This window comes from Aethalodelphis obliquidens, unplaced genomic scaffold (genome assembly GCF_003676395.1).
Source record: "Aethalodelphis obliquidens isolate GAN/ISIS:26980383/991018 unplaced genomic scaffold, ASM367639v1 scaffold5, whole genome shotgun sequence".
Lineage (NCBI taxonomy): Eukaryota > Metazoa > Chordata > Mammalia > Artiodactyla > Delphinidae > Aethalodelphis > Aethalodelphis obliquidens.
In genome coordinates, this window is record NW_020837949.1 from 74,032,948 (window position 1) to 74,052,080 (window position 19,133).

Genomic DNA, 19,133 nt, shown 5'->3' on the forward strand with positions numbered 1-19,133 from the left:
TCCACCCCTTCAAACCCGCATCCCCAAGAGGAAAAGGGCTTACATGTTCAGACTTCTCCTGTTCTTTTTTGTCCGTCTGCAAAAATTGACAGTTTTCTCTTGCCAGCTTCTGGACCAGTTCAATTCGCCCGATATCATCTCTCTCCTGAAGTTTGCATATCACCCCAGCCTTAAGAGTTGGAGAAAAAGCAAAGATATACTTAAATCCACAGTCCCAGGACATGACACCACTGCAAAGTTCACCTTATAACAGACTCATCTTCTCTGTCGTCTGGATTAAATCATGGTCTTGGTAAAATATTTTGCCTTTCCAAAATTGAGATTGTAGTATCTTAACCTAATGCCTCACCAAAAGACTTAAAGTGAGATCATTTATCAGTCTACTTTAAGAGAGTGAAAGGCAGAGCAAACTAAATCATTTGCTACTAAAGGGCGCTCCTGATATGCCACTATTTGTTCCTGACAGCCTGTTTCCTGTTACATAAGCCCAGCAAGAGGTTAAAAACTCATGGGAAAGTTAGCCAGGAATTACTCTGGCAATAAGGGTGAAGTGATAGAGTACTAAAAATAACAGTACATAACCTCCTAATTCCTCAGCTCCACCAGCTCATTCCATGTACAAATTCACAGTTCACAAGAAGACCACAAGATAATTCTTCTGTTTTCATAACTGGAAAGTTACTATGGGGCATTATTAGTAAAATACCTCCAATGTTGCATAAAATCTGGTGGAAAAGTTTATTAAAAATAAACTGCAAAAAGAAAGTTTCAAATTTCATCAGGGTTTAGAAATGGTCCACAAAGCATCATACTTTTTATTACACCCACGTTACCAAATAATAATAATATGAAGAAGGAGAATCTAGGACTTTGATCAGAAACAAAAAATGGTTATATCACACACATTACGAACTGTTTCTGCTCAAATTCTTTCAAAAATGGTTCACACTGACATATCAGGACACGATCTAAAAGGAAATCAGAAGTTACTCTTGGCAGGAACAGCCGAAACTATCAAGTCTTTGTTTTACGCTATACAATCTATAGGATTCGAATGGACCCAGCAACATGACCAAATATGGAGAAGGGGGCAGCAAGTGATCACAGCTTCAGGGTCTTAACAGTTTGTACTAAAGACACACATTTTGTTGAGTGGGCATCAGAAAAACGGAATTTTCCATTCAAAGCAATGACTAAGTATTTATTCCTAAGGGCAAGGACATCATCTTAACTAGCAGTTTCTCCAACAAACAGGAAGGAAACAAACAAAATCACTGACGTGGCCCAAATCAGATTCCCATGGAACAGCAAGTGGAATTCCTCCACCAAAGTCAGACATTTATGTTTACAGCATCCTTCACAAGTGGTCTTCCAGTTTGTCTCCAAGGTTTCCAAGGACAAGGATCTCAGTTTATCTTAAGACAGCCTGTGCAGTGCTGGAGAGCCAGAATTATTGGAAAGTCCCTTATCATGCTAGACAAAACGCTGAAACCACTGAACTTCAAACAATGAGTACTAGTATTGCCTTTAAAGCAACTGAAAGTATGTCTATTTTTTATCCAATATGACAAACTTCCAAATATTTAAATACCACTATTTATGATATCCTCCTTTCATTCACTCACTCACTCAACTGATTTTATTTGAACCACCACCATGTGCCAAGATCTATTATAGGTTCTAGGGATACAGTGGTCAATAATAACAATAAAAACAAAGTCCCACATGTCATGGAGCTTATATTCACCAGGGGATGTGGATTATATAACATCCAGATATGAAACGGCAGATGGTAATATATGATATGAAGGAAAACAAAGCAGGGTAAGGGACAGAGAAATGTTATTAAGAGAGAAATGTCAGGGAAGGATTCTTTGGTTGACATTTGAGTGGAGATATAAAGGAAGTGAAGAATGTTACAGGCAGAGGAACAGAAGTGCAAGGGCCCTGAGGCTGGGGTGTGTTTGGCATGTTCAATGGAGAGCAAAGGGCACAGCAGGGCTGGAGCAGAGCTGGTAAGGGAGAGCCCGGTGGGACTGCTCAGAGCGGTGAAGCCGACCAGAACACGCAGCTTCTTTACAGGATGTGTAAGAGGTTTACATTCTTTTTCTGAACAAGATGGAAATACTTAGGAATGTTTTGAACATGGGATTGGAATAATCTGACATTTTAACAGGATCGTTCTCTCTTCTGGGTTGAGAAAACACTGTTAAGGTGGGGGGAAGCAGTTAAAGCTAGAAGACCAGTTAGGAGATCGGTCTTCAGACAAGAAATGGCTTGGAACTTGTGGTAGTGGTGGAGATGGGGAGAAGTGATTAAAATCTGGATCTGTTTCAAAGGAAGGGCTAGCAGAATTGGTCTCTAAGATATTTGGCCCGAGTCACTGGAAGGGTAGGGTTGTCATTTCCTGAGATTGGGAGACTTGGGGAGACCTAGTAAGGGATATGCTTATTAGACATCCAAGTGGAGCTGCCGGGTTGGCCGTCTGGAGGTCCAGAGAAGTCTAAGCTGGAGATAGGACTTTGGGAGTCATCATAATGTACATGGTATTTAAACCAGAGGAAGGACTGAAGTTACCAATGGAGTGACGTAAACAGAGAAGAAATCCATGAGCTGCGTCTAATAGTTAGATATTGGAAAGATGAGAATAAGGAGGAGGGGCTCTAGGAGGAGAACCCAGTGAGTAGTGAGGGCGGTGTTTCAAAGAGGAGGGAGTGAAAAACTGTTTCCAGTGCAGCTGAAACATCAAATAAGGAGTTCAAAACAACTGACACTGCATTTAACAAAAGTAACTGGTGACTTTGAAAGTAACTTTTTTTTTTTTTTTTTTGCGGTACGCGGGCCTCTGACTGCTGTGGCCTCTCCGGTTGCGGAGCACAGGCTCCGGACGCGCAGCTCAGCGGCCATGGCTCACGGGCCCAGCTGCTCCGCGGCATGTGGGATCTTCCCAGACCGGGGCACGAACCCATGTCCCCTGCATCGGCAGGCGGACTCTCAACCACTGTGCCACCAGGGAAGCCCTGAAAGTAACTTTTTTTTTTGGAGAAAAAAAGTGGTAGGGGGAAAGAAAGCCTTATTCACATGGTTTTAACAGAGAATGAAAGACAACTCTTTTGAGGAGTTTTACTTCAAGAAACGGGGCACTAGGACTTCCCTGGTGGTCCAGCGGGTAAGACTCCTCGCTGTCAATGCAGGGGGCCCGGGTTCCATCCCTAGTCTGGGAACTCCCACATGTATGCCGCAACTAAGAGTTCGCATGCTGCAACTAAGAAGACCACCTGCCACAACTAAAACAAAAAAAGATCTCACGTGCCGCAACTAAGACCCAGCAGAGCCTAAATAAATAAATAATTTTTTTTAAAAGAAATGGGGCACTAGTTAGAGAGTGATGTTGCTTGCCTGTTTAGGGTGAGGGATATTCCAGCACATTTATCTTTATTAGAAATCATACAGTGTAGAGGGAAATTTGATGATGTGGGCAAGACACAGGGCATTTTTAGGAGAAATGTCCTTGAGAAGGAAAGAGCATAAAGACCTACTCTCAGAAACATGAATATGAGTATTTCACTCACTGTAATAGGAGGGGAGGTGGAGTACGGGGGGAACATGCCAGTAGGTTAGCATATCTGGTGGTGGGAACGAGGAAATTCTTTTCTGAAGGCCTCTATTTCAGAAATAAGAAGTCAGGTGATTAGCTGAGAGTAAGGACTGTGAGAAGATCCTGGAAGTATAAGAAAAGAAGGCATGTAATGGTCATTTCAGTTCCAAGGGTTGGCAAACTTTTTTTTGTAAAGGGCCAGAGTGTAAATATTCTAGGCTCAGTGGGGCATGTGGTCTTTGGTGCAACTACCCAAGTGTCCAGTTTTAGCATAAAAGCAGCAAGAGACGGTATGTAAATGAATGAGCATGAGCTGTGTTCCAATAACACTTTATTTACAAAAACAGGCAGTAGGCTGTGGTTTCTCAACTCCTGACCTGAAAGAGGCAACCGGACAAGGAAAGTAGAATCAGATTGCCAGGCATTAATAAGGGCCCACTTGACTTTGGTTTTAGATCCTTTTACCATCCTAGCCGTCCTCCTTAGCGTGTATTGGTTTGTCAGGATTTTAATGGAGCCCATAACCTGAGATAATGCTGAATACATGGGCCAATCTTGAAGATGTTCTTTTAATCAATACTAGATCAGCAGTGTTAAGGACGCTCCTTTAAACTATGAAGGCAAGGAAATTATTCAGGGAAGTTTCTACACAAAAATTATTAACATTCTTTAAATGTTGTGACACTTAAAGGAATATGTTTGTTATCTAGAAAATTCATTTATGTTGACCAACTAGGATTTCTTCTCTCTCCATCCCTGTCATCCTCACGGTGTTTAATATATTGTCCTGCTAGAGGAGAGAGGGTGTTAATGACACTGCAAGCTCTGGACCTGCTCCGGGGCTGCTTATTCAGTAGAGTGATGGATTGGTCCCCATCTCTCTCTGCTCCCCAGTGTGGCAGCCCTGTGTAATAGAGGGCACTTGTGGGATGGGGCCAGGCAGGGGTGGCACACAGGAGGAAAGCACCGTGAGCTAACTAATTTGGTGAGTGAGAATCAGCCTGTTACCTTTTCTCACCAGCACAGGCTCCAAAGCAACCGGGCTAAGCTTCCATAGACTCCAACTTGGAGAGAGAGTCTTTCCTTCTGTCTGTGGGTGCCATATGTATTTTTAAAAAAACAACTGATAATAGCATCAGCAAAAAAACGGTAGGACTGAGCACAGGAAATTTAAGAGAGCTCGACTATTTTTTTGGTTTCTGTGTGAACATGAGTTTTTTGCTTAGGATCCTAAACAGAGACTTTTCTTTCTTGAGGAAATACATTTTTATTAGAACCAGATAACTTGGGTTTACAAATTATGTATTTTAAACACAAAATGCTATTACTTTTAAAAATGGGTTTCAGATTGACTCAATTATTTCTTATTTATAATTAAATCATCTTATAATTTAAAAAGGAATATTGCTATCTTGATTTTCTGGTTTCTGCATAATTTCTAGATGCATTTTCACAAGATAATCAATTCTACAGCACTCCTTACATATAACTATCAAAAAAAGCTTTCAAGGAGGGTTATGAAAGCTTCTTCATTCCCTAGAGAACTTTAATCCCAGAGAGATGCCCGTACATCCTGGATAGTTTTATAAGACAGTCCTCTTTGGAAATACCACACTAAACCAGATGTTCTCTGGGGGGTTCCTTTCACAGTTCTGTAATTTAGTGATTTAATTCAAAAAAGCCATGAATTTATTAATATATTTTGAGAGCTTTGTTATGGTAGGAGAAGCAAGATAACAGCCCTTGATCTAGACTTTCACATTCCTGGACTACTTAATTTATCTATGTGAAAATAATTATAAACAGTTTACCTAACACTGTTAGGCCAGCAAAAAATAAAAGATTAATGTGTAACCATCAGAAGAGTTATTTAAGAGCCTTATTTCAAGGTCTGCTTTGAAAAAAAAAATCTCTGTAATGCATAATTAAAGCTATTTATATCATTTTCAGTATTTGAGAAGAGAAATGTTATCAATGTAAATGAAAAGTCTGTTTCCTTTATAAATGGAGTCATAGAAATGTTTGGTCCATTCTTTCAGTGGTGAAATGAAACTTGGACAGAATTCCCTTAGGAAAAACTGCAAACTAAATGAACAGCCTTTATGACATAAGGTGAAAGAGCACAAGTTCTATGTATGGAAGCATTTTCTGCATTATCATAACCTTAAAAATCACCTTTTCTAAAACACCATGCAAAAATTGCTATCAAGGGAAGGAAAACCAGGATGAAAGAATCCACCTTTCATGAAAGCACTTTTGTAATAACAGAATGCTTTTCAACACAAATTCAGGGTATTTGGGTAAACTCGTACTGATTATTACATAATAGATTCATTTCTGCAAACTTAAATCTTGAATAGAAATTCATAAATTTTTTTTTTTTGTTACTTTGAACACAAAGTCCAAATGACAGAATAAAACACTGATGGGCTGGGATGGTGTAATACGTTACCTATTTCCAACACAGAAAGTAGAATTCTTTCCAGGAAAATTCAGAAGACAATTCATAATAAATGAATAATTTTAAAAATTTCATTTTATTATCCATTTTCTCAAATTTCTCCAGAGAAAGAAAACTATGACAAATTTCCTACTGGTTGGAATAGAAAAATACACCCTTTGATAACTGTGGAAAGGATCAAGAAAAGAACATACAGTGAAAAGTACAGGCGATAGAAAGTGTGATGGTAAAGGCAGGTTTACTAATGTCCAGGGCATCACTAGGACGCCGTAGGAAGACACCATGCTGGGGCATCATAGCGCCTTAGGAAGCTTTCAGTGATTCCCAGTCCCTCACTGTACAGATGAGGCAGTGCAAGTTCAGGGGGGGTTCACTGCTCTGGTCCCCCTCCCTTGTGGAATTACCTGTGTTGATACACCACACTGGTCACACAGACCCAACCTCTACAAACACCGCGTGATACTGTGTCCTGCCAAAGTGGGCCGGGGGCAGGGAAGGAGGCAGAAACCGTAGCTGCGTGGAATTTATTACTGTTATTTCCCTTAAATATGTTCTTAATCTATTACACTTATGTAATTATCTCTTCTGATGAGACTAAATACATTACATATTTACATAATCGATGAAGTAAGGGGTTCATTCATTACATATATTTAATTCCTTGAATTTTCCGACTAGAATAGGGAGGTCACCAATATTTTATCTTGTTTTGACCTGAGAGAAATTACAGCTCAAATCTGTATACATTACTGATCATTTTGCTAAGCAGAGCAGCAAAGCTGGCAAATAATAAAGTAGTTTAAAAAAAGAGAGAATAAGTAAATTTAATAAATTCTAACACAAAGGATTGAAAAGGGTCATCTGTCTTCTATGATAGCTATCACAACCTTAAATAAGAGCTTTCTTCAGTCTATTTTTTTTTTAAATCACACTTTGCTGATAAAACAATCATGAACTATGTGGCAATCGATTTGTATAATTGACAGTTATTATCACTTAATATTAAAATGATTGATTCCAATGGAGGAATAGGAGACAAAATAATTACTGAATCCAGTGGTCTATGGCCACCCGAATAAAAGCAAGAATTTCCCAAGTTCAGCATGTTATAAATGACTCATTGAATATCTCACTAGAACCTGCAAAAATTCTATACATTTGATAAAGATTCTTTAATCCTTTAGTCCTAAATAAAGGGTTACAATGAGTGAAGGGTCTAGAATGTTTTCTCTAAGTGCAGATACCATAATGGCAGACAGAGCAACACTGCAGCCCAGTCCTGTTAGATACCTTAAATATTCAGACCAGAAAGCAATGTGATACTGATCATGACAATGATAATAACTCCAGGAGGCTATACTTACTGTGTGCCAGGCAGTGTTCTAACTGCGTCACATATATTCATTTGATCTTCAAAACAATTGTCTCCATTTTACAGATGCTAGAAAGGCAGCTTAGCATAGGGGTTAAAAGCAAGGATGTAGGAGCCAGACTACCTTGGCTGGATTCCCATCCCCACCACTTAGCAGCTCATCTGTGAAGTGGTGGTAAGTATATTATCTGCCTCATAGGGTTTGTTGTGAGGTTTAAGTATGTTAATAAAAACAAAGAGCTTAGAAGAGTGCGTTTGAAGTACTATCTAAGTGTTAACTCTCAATATTCTTACAGAAAAGGAACATGGGGCACCAGGGAGTAGTGTAACTTGCCCAGGGTTGCTGTGACAGTGCAGCCTGGCCCAGGAGACAACACTCTTAACCTCATGGACGCTGCCTGACATTCACGGAAACTCTTTTATGTGCCAGGGTGGCACGCATTTTTATGCTGCTTCATTTCAACCTCATGACAACTTTATAACATCTCTACTTTACAAAGATGAAAACCAAGCATGCTAGCCACTGCCTAGCATGGTGGGGACACTTTGGTGACAAAGACATGGATGCCACCCTACAGGAACGAACTGGTTTAGAGACAATAAAGAACTTGCCTCCAGGCACCAGCTATGAGGAAGAAGGGCTGGGATGTAAACCCCAGGCTACATGCTCCCTTCACTCTTCCTACACATCACTGCATGGAAATAGGGACTTTCCTAGGCAGAAAAGATATTTTTAGAGAGAAAGGAAAGAAAGGAATCAACATATGAGGAGAGAACTAGAGTTTTCCGGTAGGTGGTAAACGTGGGTACAGCAAGGCCCAGTCTCTCTGGAGTTAGTGACTGCCTTAACCCTTTACACACCCAAAGTTTTCAACAGCCAGGGGACATTTTCCCCATAGTGACATAATTCATCACGTACGGGGAAGGAATGAGAAACCAGTGAGCACTTAACTTGTTTAAAATATACTCTGAAGACTACATAATTATGCATCCCAGTGAATTAGCTCATAACTCTCCAAACCTAAAGAGAATCTGTTCCTGATCTAATGATCGATTCACTGGTTTCAATTGGTTTCATGATTCCATTCCTCTGTACCTTCTGTAGATGCGCAGAGATGTCACCGTTGCTGAAGAAAAACCACAAAACCTCGTAGAACAAGGTCTATGCATCCATTTGAGATACACAGAGGAATAAAATTGCGTTAAAACAGACTTTTGTCCACAGAATTAGTCCAAAATAAATTAAAAATAGCAGTTTAAATTTAGACACTAAATAATAAACTATCCTACTAATAACTTAATGCCTTAAGAAACCTTTGAGAAAGCTATCCTTGCCCAGGTTTGCTTGGAAGCCTGAAGTATAATTTCAGTATGAGCCTGTGAATGGCAGCATTCTGAATATCACCACAGCAAAACAATCCCAGACAAGTCCTTATATGAACTTACTAGAACATGACCACCTCTGCAACCCTGGCTGAGAAAGCTAATGTGATTTTTCTGACCAGACTCCACAGACTTACAACCTTAAAGGTGAAGTGTGCGGGGTCAACCAAACTAAGAATCTTTTTTTCTCCAGGCCTACTGAGGTATACTTAATATACAAAAAGTCACACGCATTTAATGTATCCATTTTGATGAGTCTGGACCCGCGTGATACCAGCATACCATCACCGCAATCCTGAGAGGCCATTTCCTCTGGAGGTCTAGCTAGTAGAACCGAGCAACGCCCTGCATGGAGTAAGGGCTCACACGGGCTCGTCTGTTTCCAGAGTTTTTCCACTCCTTTCCCCCTGAGGATAGAGCAGCTCCGATTCTTCTGCCTGGGTAGATCAATCAACCCATGGCTCTCTACACACCATGATCGATTTCTTAGTAGTACACTCCCCTGGACCCACTCCTTTCTTGTTCTTATGTATAATAAAATGCAATGGCTTATTTATTCAACATACTTCTCTTTTTAATCCTCACAACTCCCCTATCAGATAGGTTCAGAGATGAGTCACCTAAAACTCAAAAGGGTTAACAAACTGGCTTATGGTAGCTAGGTACTTAGCCATATCAAACAAGGCTATAGCTGGGTGTCAAGGGGGTGGAACTCTGAGGAGTGGAGTTGAATTGTTGAGGGCTTGCAAAAGAATGTCCTTATGCCATCTGTTCTGCTTCTCGAACTGCTGTCCCCACAAAGAATCTCTAAATGCTCTGCCCTTACATAAAGTTAACAGTTGATAGCAGTAGGGTACCCAAAGTTTTTATGCTGCCATAGTATTTGGAGGTCAGCTGCTACTAAAAGCGTGTCCATACCACGAGGTAAATGCTGGGGGTGGGCACAGAAACTTCGCCAGGTGAGGCATCGCACTCATCTGTCTGGCCCTGCCCCCGCTGTCATGCTGTCAGCCGGCTGATTCTCCTCTGCCATCTCCAGGGGACAGTCTACCCTACAGTGGTCTCCCCTGGTTCTTCACTTACTTTGCTTGCTGTCTCTGGGAAGTGAAGGATGTCTCTGGAACTGTCCCTCCCCCATGAATCAAACTATAAACATGAAGAGCAATTTAGGTTTTTCTTGTGAAATATCTCTTATCAAAAATAAGTGCTTCATTCCCATAATATGACCATTGTACAGAACACAAAAGGTGAGACCTGTATCATCTGCAAACACCTGTGCTATCTCACCACTCTCACCACAGAAGAAGGGTGTAAGGAGGGGCTGTCACAGAACTTGTCACACCTGAGGATCTGCAACACCTTCAGCCTCTGTCACAGTTACGTGTTTGTCACTGTTTTCTTCATCTTGTTCAATTGCTTAAATAAAAAGAAAGAAAAAGGATATTAAACAAATGTAGCATCATAAGAAAATTGTTTCAGGTCATTTTCTTTTCAGATGGCAATCTGGCAGGAAAAAATAATGTTAGGTAGAGTCCCAAAATGTAAATATCAGTACTGCTTTTTAAATTATTTGGATGAAAAGTTTAACGAATAGCACTAGGCACTTTTCATGTACATTATCTCATTTGTTAAATCAGTGGCCTTGGAGCAATCCGATCTCAATTTTCCTCGTCACCTAAACCCATCAAGACATCACCATGTCAGTTTTGTATTTCACCCAAGGGGGAGCTGGGGTAGAGGTGAAGGCTTCTATCCAGTTCATGTGAGAACATCATATTTTTTTTTTATGTGATTTTTTTGGCTAATAGTTTACTGTTATATAATGAAGCATGATTTTTTCAAACTGAAGTATAGTTGATTTACAATGTTGTGTTAGTTTCAAGTGTACAGCAAAGTGATTCAGTTATACATATATATATTCTTTTTCAGATTATTTTCCATTATAGGTTATTACAAGACACTGAATATAGCTCCCTGTACTATACAGTAGGGCCTTGTTATTTATATAGTTTATATATAGTAGTGTGTATCAGCTAATCCCAAACTCCTAATTTATCCATCACCCCCCATTTTCCCTTTGATAACCATAAGTTTGTTTTCTATGTCTGTGAGTCTCTTTCTGTTTTGTAAATAAGTTCATTTGTATCAGTTTTTTAGACTCCACATATAAGTGATATCATATGATATTTGTCTTTCTCTATCTGACTTACTTCACTTAGTGTGATAATCTCTAGGTCCACCCATGTTGCTGTAAATGACATTATTTCATTCTTCTTTATTACTGAGTAGTATTCCATTGTATATATGTGCCACATCTTCTTTATCCATTCACCTGTGGATGGACACTTAGGTTGCTTCCACGTCCTGGCTATTGTAGACAGTGCTGCTATGAACATTGGGGTGCATGCACCTTTTCAAGTTAGAGTTTTCTCGGGGTATATACCCAGGAGTGGGATTGCTAGAGGAAGCACAATATTTTATATTTGGATTGTACAGAGCATTGTTACCACAAAATTCCAAACTATGGAGTCTTGAATCCACCTCCTCTCCCATACTTCCCCAGCATCTCCCTATCCAAGTCCTTGTCACCCTTTCTGCACCGGTGCAATAACCCCCTACCACAGAGCCCCTGATTCCAACCTCTCCCCAGTAAAATCGGGCTTGAGCACAACTGCTAAATAATCAGTCTCAAAAAATATAACAATAAGTGCCCTGCTTTGGCCTCTGTATCACTTATCTCATCAAGTTTGAACACTGTTCATCACAAAAGGTCTTCCTTGAATTCTCCAGCTTCTTCCTCATCTCCAACTTCACCCTGACATTTAACATCAGAACGTATTGTACCAGCTCTGATCCAAACTCTACGATTTCATTATTTTTCTCCTTGTATAGCCTGCTCTTCCATTTTAACAAATATGTACTTAGTACCTACTAGGTGCCTGGCACTGGGGTCATTCCTGTGAACAAGATAGGTAAGCTCCTGACCTCATGAAGTACACATACTAGCTAGGGGGATAGCTAACAACTACTGTTCCAACGAGTAACCATCATAATTATTACAAGAATAACCTTTAAAAGTAAGATGGGATTAAAGATCAGGATAAATGGTGAAATGACAGAAAACCAACTGGGGGAGGTCACTGAGGAGAGCAGGCCATGCACGGTGCTTCTCTGAGGAAGTGATATGTGGGCTGAGACCCGAGGTTGAGACGGAGCTGCCCGAGACAGGTAAGAGTGATGCAAGATAAGCCTAGAGAGACCATGGGCCACGGTCAATTCAGATGTTAGTCTAAGAACATGCGGAGGCGCCCCAAGGAATTTTAAAATAGGGAACTGTATGATGCGTCTATTTTCAAAGGTACTTTTTGCCTGCTTTGTGGAGGCCAGACTTACGAGGAGCAAGAAGGAAGCAAGGAGTCCAGTTAGGTGACCGTGGCTTAACATCTGGCCTAGAGATAACCAGGGCATGGACCAGGGAAGCGGCAATGAGCTGAAGAAACATGCAGGACTTGAACTGTGTTTTTGAGTTCATTTGGCAATGAACTGAATATGAGAGGCAGTGGACTGTGCAGGTAGGGGAGGGAGATGAGTAAGAAAAAGTAATCCAGGGTGATTTGTAAGTAGAATAAGGCACTGCTCATACACACTGTACCACTTATTCTTCTTGCCGTCTCCATCAAAAGCAGGCCCCAGACACAGCAACCTCACCGACAGTGAGGTCGCCCACTGTACTTTTGGATCCAGTTTGCACTGTTTTGTGTACTCTTAAGTACTATGCTCTTTGCTCTGTGCTTTTAAAAATATTATTTCACACACCTTTTGCTTTTATATGCCTTTTACGCCCACTGCGTGGTGCTTATGATGACACCCGCCTAAAATGCTGTGCACGCAGCATGAGCTCTGTAAAAATTAACTGAGATGAACAATGTCTCCCCAAGTGACCAAAACGGCACAACTTGACTACACCTACATATATGAGCTACGTCTTTCATAACCATTTATTAAAAAAGAGGGGAGGGAAAGTCTTCTGTTAAACTCCAAGGATAACTAGGATAACTCCTACCAGCTGAGCATTTAAGGGCAAGGCCGGAAGAGTGGAATCGGAGAGAAGCTTTTCTTCTATTTTCTACAAAACGTTCCATTGACGCTACTGTTGCCCAGTTAGGAGGAACTTTAAGAATAAAGAAAAACACTCCTGTTTTCTTTGAAAAACTAGAGGCACAAATGAAAAGGGGAAAATAAAATACAAAATAACATCTGAAACTCCACTTAAAAATGCAATGGGCTGTAGAAATAAGCAAACTAACAACTAATATAAGAAGCCTTTCCTCATCCTGTAACGGGGAATTACGTTTTTGGAGGGCAATTCAGTAATATACCTACAGGGGACAACTTGGCCCACATGAAGTATCCACCGTACCTTGGCACTTAATTTATGCTTTATTTGAATTTTTGCCCTTTAAGGTTTCAGTTTTGATGAAAATAAAGAAAATTAAATTTTGAAGTATTTTTGCCGATTACATTCACGTTTTTGTTTCTAAAGCAACAATGTTCTGGTGTCTATGCACTTCTTTTTCTCACCTTATTATACTGCATCATACAATATGCAGGACAGTGAACGGCAATTTCATGATTGAGAGTTCACACTATTTAGGCATAATTCTTAGTACATATAAATAGAACCAAAGGAAGAAGAGATTAGCAGAAAAGCACACTTGGGATAAAATAAAAATTCAGTCCTGTATTTCTAGCTTATCCTCAACAACACTGCTCCATTTCTTATCACATGTCTGAAGACCTCAAAATGTGCTGCCCAGAGTTACATGTTGATTAACAGAGCAAGAATTAGAAACACAAGTTAAAGGCACGTGGCCAAGGTCACTCAGCAACTGATTGCAATGTGGGTAACGAAGAGACACTCCAAGTTCTAGTAGACTCTTAACCTCAGCACCTTGATAGTGAAGAAAAGAGTGTGGTCTCTTATAACACGTAACATAATTTTATTGGAAATAATGAAAAAATATGATTCCAAGAACGCATTTTAGCCAGGGTTTCACATACACCACTTGGGGAAAACACCTTATTTATCGTGGCCTTCAGAGGATTTTATAATCACCCCCATGAAGTCTCATGGACCACATAGCCACCTAAAAGGGAATGCCTTACTGACCGTTTAATGTGAGATTAATGTCTAGGAATATATAAGGGGCAGCTTCTCTTCCTGCCTTCTCATAGTGCGGCTCATGTAGAACAAGGAGGAAGCAGTTACTTGGATTCATGAACTGAGTTCGTTTATCTGATTAGAATAAGAAAATGTTGGGGGAAACTTTCCTATGCAAATATTGATTCTGGGACAGTTCCCTCCAGTGGAACACAGATACAGGAATGACTGCTTCTGGGACCGAGGGAAGCTCGAAGCCGCACTCTGCCAACATAAACCATCCCCTTATCTCTCAACACACAGAGTCCAAAAGCCAGAAAAGACCTTTGAAAATAACTTACCACCACAAAAGTTACAGCACAAGCTCTGAAGCGTATGCTTTGAATGGTAAACATGAGAGCCCCCGAGAGAACTAAGAATATATGTGAATTAATTAGCACTAATTCACATAAAAGTACTTAGTTTAATTGTATCTATTTGTAAGTTAGCCAAGAGCAATTCAAGAGGAGTTACAGCCTCCGAGGATGCCAGGGCTTGCCTGAATGTCACTTTCTTGCTGCCTTGGGGACAATAGGTTCTCTCTCCCCACGACTTACTGGGATGGTTGCTAAGAAAACTCTCCTAATAATGCTGTCAAAACTATTATTTAAACACACAGGGGACTGATACTCTATCAGAATGATGCTTACTTAATTTCTGATCAATCGTGTAAAGGTCGAAGCCAAACCAGCAGGTCATTAAACACAATGACCGTAATGCACTATGTGACTAGAGTTGCGAGCGTTCTTTAGGAATCAACCAAACTTTTTCTTTTTTTTAAATTTACAAACCAACCAAAAATCTTACTACAAACAGAAATTTAGCACTTCAAGTTCCAATGTGAGAAATCAGCAAATACAGTTGAGAAAAATAATTCATAGAGTAACTTGCCAAGAATTAAAGTTTTGGCAATAATGTCCTCTTTCACTATGTGGTATTTTTTACAGAGGGAAAGCTGTTTCAGGACGGGTCTCATCTGATGTTCACACAACCTGAATAGTTGGGCAAGTAAAATCATCCTCATCTTACAGATGAGGTGAAGGAACCTGTCCTGGTCCTCCCACATACAACGTATGTATCTGTGGCAGTTCAAGTCGCCCTCGGTCAAGGATGGAGCAGAACAGGCTGGTCAAACTACACATCTGCAAATCCGTTCATGTGGATCCTGACCAGGATTCCTTTTCATTTTTTTTTTAATGAAATACAACAGAATACAGTAGAAAGAATAGGAAAAAAAATTAAAAGTCAAAGGCATTGCAACTAGTATTTTTCACAAATGTGAATTAGCTACGTGCCAGGTCAAGCTCTTTTGTGTGTCCTGTGGGTTGTGAACATAAAAATGTGAAGAAAACACAGAGGTATCTTCAGGCCACAAGAGGCAGAATCTAGTTCCTCACTATCCAAGTAACCAGCTATTTTCTGGTACCATTCCTGGAGAAACGTCATTTTGTTTATTTTAGGAGGTCTCTCAACAAGACTCCATCCACATTCAACAAGGAGTGTATTCCCCGTGAGAGGGCATGGAAATGAGCTGCCAGCAAGATACACTGACAGAGTACATTCATTTTTAGTTACCAACATACATTCACAAATGCTTCCAAACACTCAATCTTTTCTAATCTTTAAAAAGTAAGGGAAAAAGCAGTTGCAAGCCTCAACTCATCACTATATATGTTTTTGCAGGAAAATTTGAACAATAGTGGTCAGTAGTCACCACTGAGTCATTCCATACAGTATTTTTATTATTTTTTTTTTTACTGTTTAAAGTTGTCTGTTTTTTTTCAGTTTTACTGAAAACTAATTGACATACATCACTGTATAAGTTTAACGTGTACAGCATGACGGTCTGATTTACATATGTTGTGAAGTGATTACTATAATCAGTTCAGCTAACATTCATCTTCTCTTATAGATACAGTAAAAAGAAAAGAAACAAAAGAAAAAGGAAAAAAATTCTCCTTTTGATAAGAACTCTTAGGATTTTCTCTCTTAACAACTTTCCTATGTAACATACAGCAGTGTTAGTTACAGTCATCATGTTGTACGTTACATCCCAAGTACTTAGTTACCTTAGAACTGGAAGTTTGTGTCCTTTGACCACCTTCCTCCATTTCCCCCTCCGCCAACCTTCTGCCTCTGGTAACTATAAGTCTGATGTCTTTTTCCGTGAGTTTGGTTTTTTCTATATCTATTCATCCACTGATGGACACTTAGGCTGTGTCCATGTCTTGGATATTGTAAATAATGCTGCTATGAAATGGGGGTATAGATATCTTTTCAAGTTAGTGTTTTCATTTCCTCTGGATATATTCCCAGAAGTGGAATTGCTAGATCACATGGTAGTTCTATTTTTAATTTTTTGAGGATCTTCCATACTGTTTTCCACAGTGGCTGCACCAATTTACAATCCCACCACACTCCACTATTATAATCTGGCCCATCCAGTGCCATTTGAACTTCACTTTGAAAGCTGACCAATAACCACTATATCTTTGTCCCAGTCTGTTCAGCCTGTCAGCTGAACTTGAGACTGTTGTTTTAAAATTCTTTTCTGGGTCCTTATCATGTTGAAACTCTGAAAATGCAAGTTTTCTGCAGGCTGTCTTTTCTCTCTTTGCCTCTTTCCTCAGTGATCGTATCTGTTCCTATGGTTTCAACTTTCCCTGTTATGCGGGTTATTCCCAAAGCTGTGTCTACATCTCTGCCCTCTTCTCTGAATTCCAGGCCCGCATCTCTGGTTACACACTGAGGATGTTCATTTCACAGACCGTCACGTGTCTGCTCCGTACAAGCTGCTATGATAGGTGTAGTGGTACCACCTCTGTCCTCAAGAAAGAGTCATCTATTTAGTAGGATGTGAGGACACAAAGGTCTGAGGTCACATGCATGACCCTCACTATATCCCACAAGCCTCTTCCTCCTCTGGGGGCCTGTTCTTTAGTTCAGATCGCCACCAGGCGTCTTCATATTCTTCCTTCCCCTCATCCCTCACCTCCATCTCTCACTAGATTCTGTCACTTGTACCTCCAAAACGTTTCTATCCCTCTCCCTCCCTGCCACTGTCACAGCTCATGACCCCGCCACCTCTCACGGGGGCCACCACCACAGCTTATCAGCTAGCCTCTCCCTCAATACATTCTCCACCCAGATGGTCCACTTCCAAATCGCCAGTCTGATCCTGCCACGCCCCCCCCCAATCCCTTTAGACTCCTGCCTCTCACCCCTTGGAGAACACGACAGTTACAGAGGCAGCTCAATGACAAATCAGACTCCACGGCCTGATCCCAGCGTCTCTGATGCAGTAGGGCTCCGCCCAAGTCTGTGCAGGTTTGAGAGCTTTGACACCTGGGCTCCCTACTCTACTAAACACTGGCCGTCATTCAGGCTGAAGCCTCAACCTGGCCTTGAAGGCTGGGCATTTGGGTCTCACACTCTCCCAGGGCACGCCCCACATTTCTTTGTTTCTAGCCTGGAATGCCCTTGTTGCCACCTTCACCAGGTGAAATTCTTGTCCACTGGGCTCTCCAGCTCAAACCCCATCCCTCTAGTGAGAATCCTTCCGCGTCTTCACGACCTGTACCCCTGGCCCTCGACAAAATGGGGAGTCCTTCCTTCCTGGCCTAACAAAGCTCTTTTTCTATACAGTTATGCTTTTTCATCTCAGTATTTTATAACTAGCTACACAAACATCTGTCTTTACTCATCTACATCACGAATTCCTCAAGGGGAGAGAATAACTTCTAGAAACTGTGCTGCTGAGTATTGGTCTACTTAACTGAACAAAGGCGACCGATTCAGAAACAAACAGATACAAACAGAATAAAATGTCACACCCACTTTGAGGGAGAGGGTAAGATTATGAAAGAGACTTCAAGGAAAAGGTAGATTCTGACACGTGAACGAGGTGGTGAGGAAAGGCAGTCTACGTAGAGAATCGGCATAAACAGACGTGAGGTGTAGAAAAGCACGGGATGGGACCATGGAACAGGACAGTGTTGGGAAACAGCAGAGAACAAAGCTGGAAGAGTTAGTTGGCCTTGGATGTTAGGCTGAGGAACTCGGAAGTCATTTAGCAGCAAGTGAGGCGATGTGAGCAAAGGAAACATCACCATCATTCCGTTTATTACAAACAATCTAAGCAAGAATTGACTTGTATTTCCTACTAGGACTTCAGTCTCTTTGAAAATTAGAGCCATAATGACATACTTATTTTTAAGCTCTCCTACACATCCCCTCCCCTCCAACTCTAGCCATGCCTCCCAACCCACGGATTTGTACAGAGCAGATGATAAATGTTTGCTGCGTAAAAGAAATGTATTACTTTTTACTAACATTTGAATATAGGTGTGCTGATAATTCTGGAAATTCTTGGCACCCAGACATCTTAATCAACCTAGAGTGTGGAGGCTAGAATCTCTGCCATCTCCCATATCAGACGCTCCACACTCCCCACACTTGGCTGGAGGCACCTCCAGCCACAGAGAGGGACTCTGGCTGCTTCCCTGCCCCTCACTGACTGCATGATTTATCCCTGCCCTCAGGCACAGAGGATTCCATTTCAACTCTTAGGCCTTTGCCTTGTAGTTGAGGCGGCCCTCCAAACTTCCTTTCCTCCACTTCCTCACAGGTTTTTACCTATTAGGTGTTTTTTTTGGAGTAACATTTAATACATGTCCAGCCAACGGAAAAGTTATTCAACAGAGAAAAATGATAATCTCACCAGAGCAAAGTGTATCCTTTAATTAGAACATAAATATTTGCTCCATTGGCAAGGGTAATAAAGAGCTCATCAGTACCTGAGCCCAGCAGCCTGATCCCTTGCCCTTCTTGAGAGGAAATGTACCAGAAATGAACAAGTTTCCTTTTAATGCAAAGATGGCTTGTATACAATCCAACTAAAAGAAAACCTCAGGGTTTCCCTGGTGGCGCTGTGGTTGAGAGTGTGCCTGCCAATGCAGCAAACACGGGTTTGAGCCCAGGTCCAGGAAGATCCCACAGGCCGCGCAGCAACTGGGCCGGTGAGCCACAACTACTGAGCCTGCACGTCTGGAGCCTCTGCTCCGCAGCAAGAGGCCGCAACAGTGAGAGGCCCACGGACCGCGATTAAGAGTGGCACCCG

The 19,133-nt window shown here is 41.1% G+C and overlaps 1 protein-coding gene across 5 annotated transcripts in view; it reads right to left on the minus strand.

Moving 5' to 3' along the window:
• RAPGEF5 (Rap guanine nucleotide exchange factor 5) overlaps positions 1-19,133 on the minus strand; it is a 219,917-nt gene that overhangs the window by 99,864 nt on the left and 100,920 nt on the right. For all 5 annotated transcript variants that reach the window (XR_003432022.1, XM_027102659.1, XM_027102657.1 and 2 more), the window contains exons 8-9: positions 10,157-10,230; positions 44-169 (exon numbers count right to left, since the gene is read on the minus strand). Coding sequence is in view for 4 of the 5 variants with exons in the window: in XM_027102659.1 (XP_026958460.1) it covers positions 44-169; positions 10,157-10,230 (200 nt within the window). In the remaining variant the exon portion in view is untranslated. The remainder of the gene's footprint in view (positions 1-43; positions 170-10,156; positions 10,231-19,133) is intronic.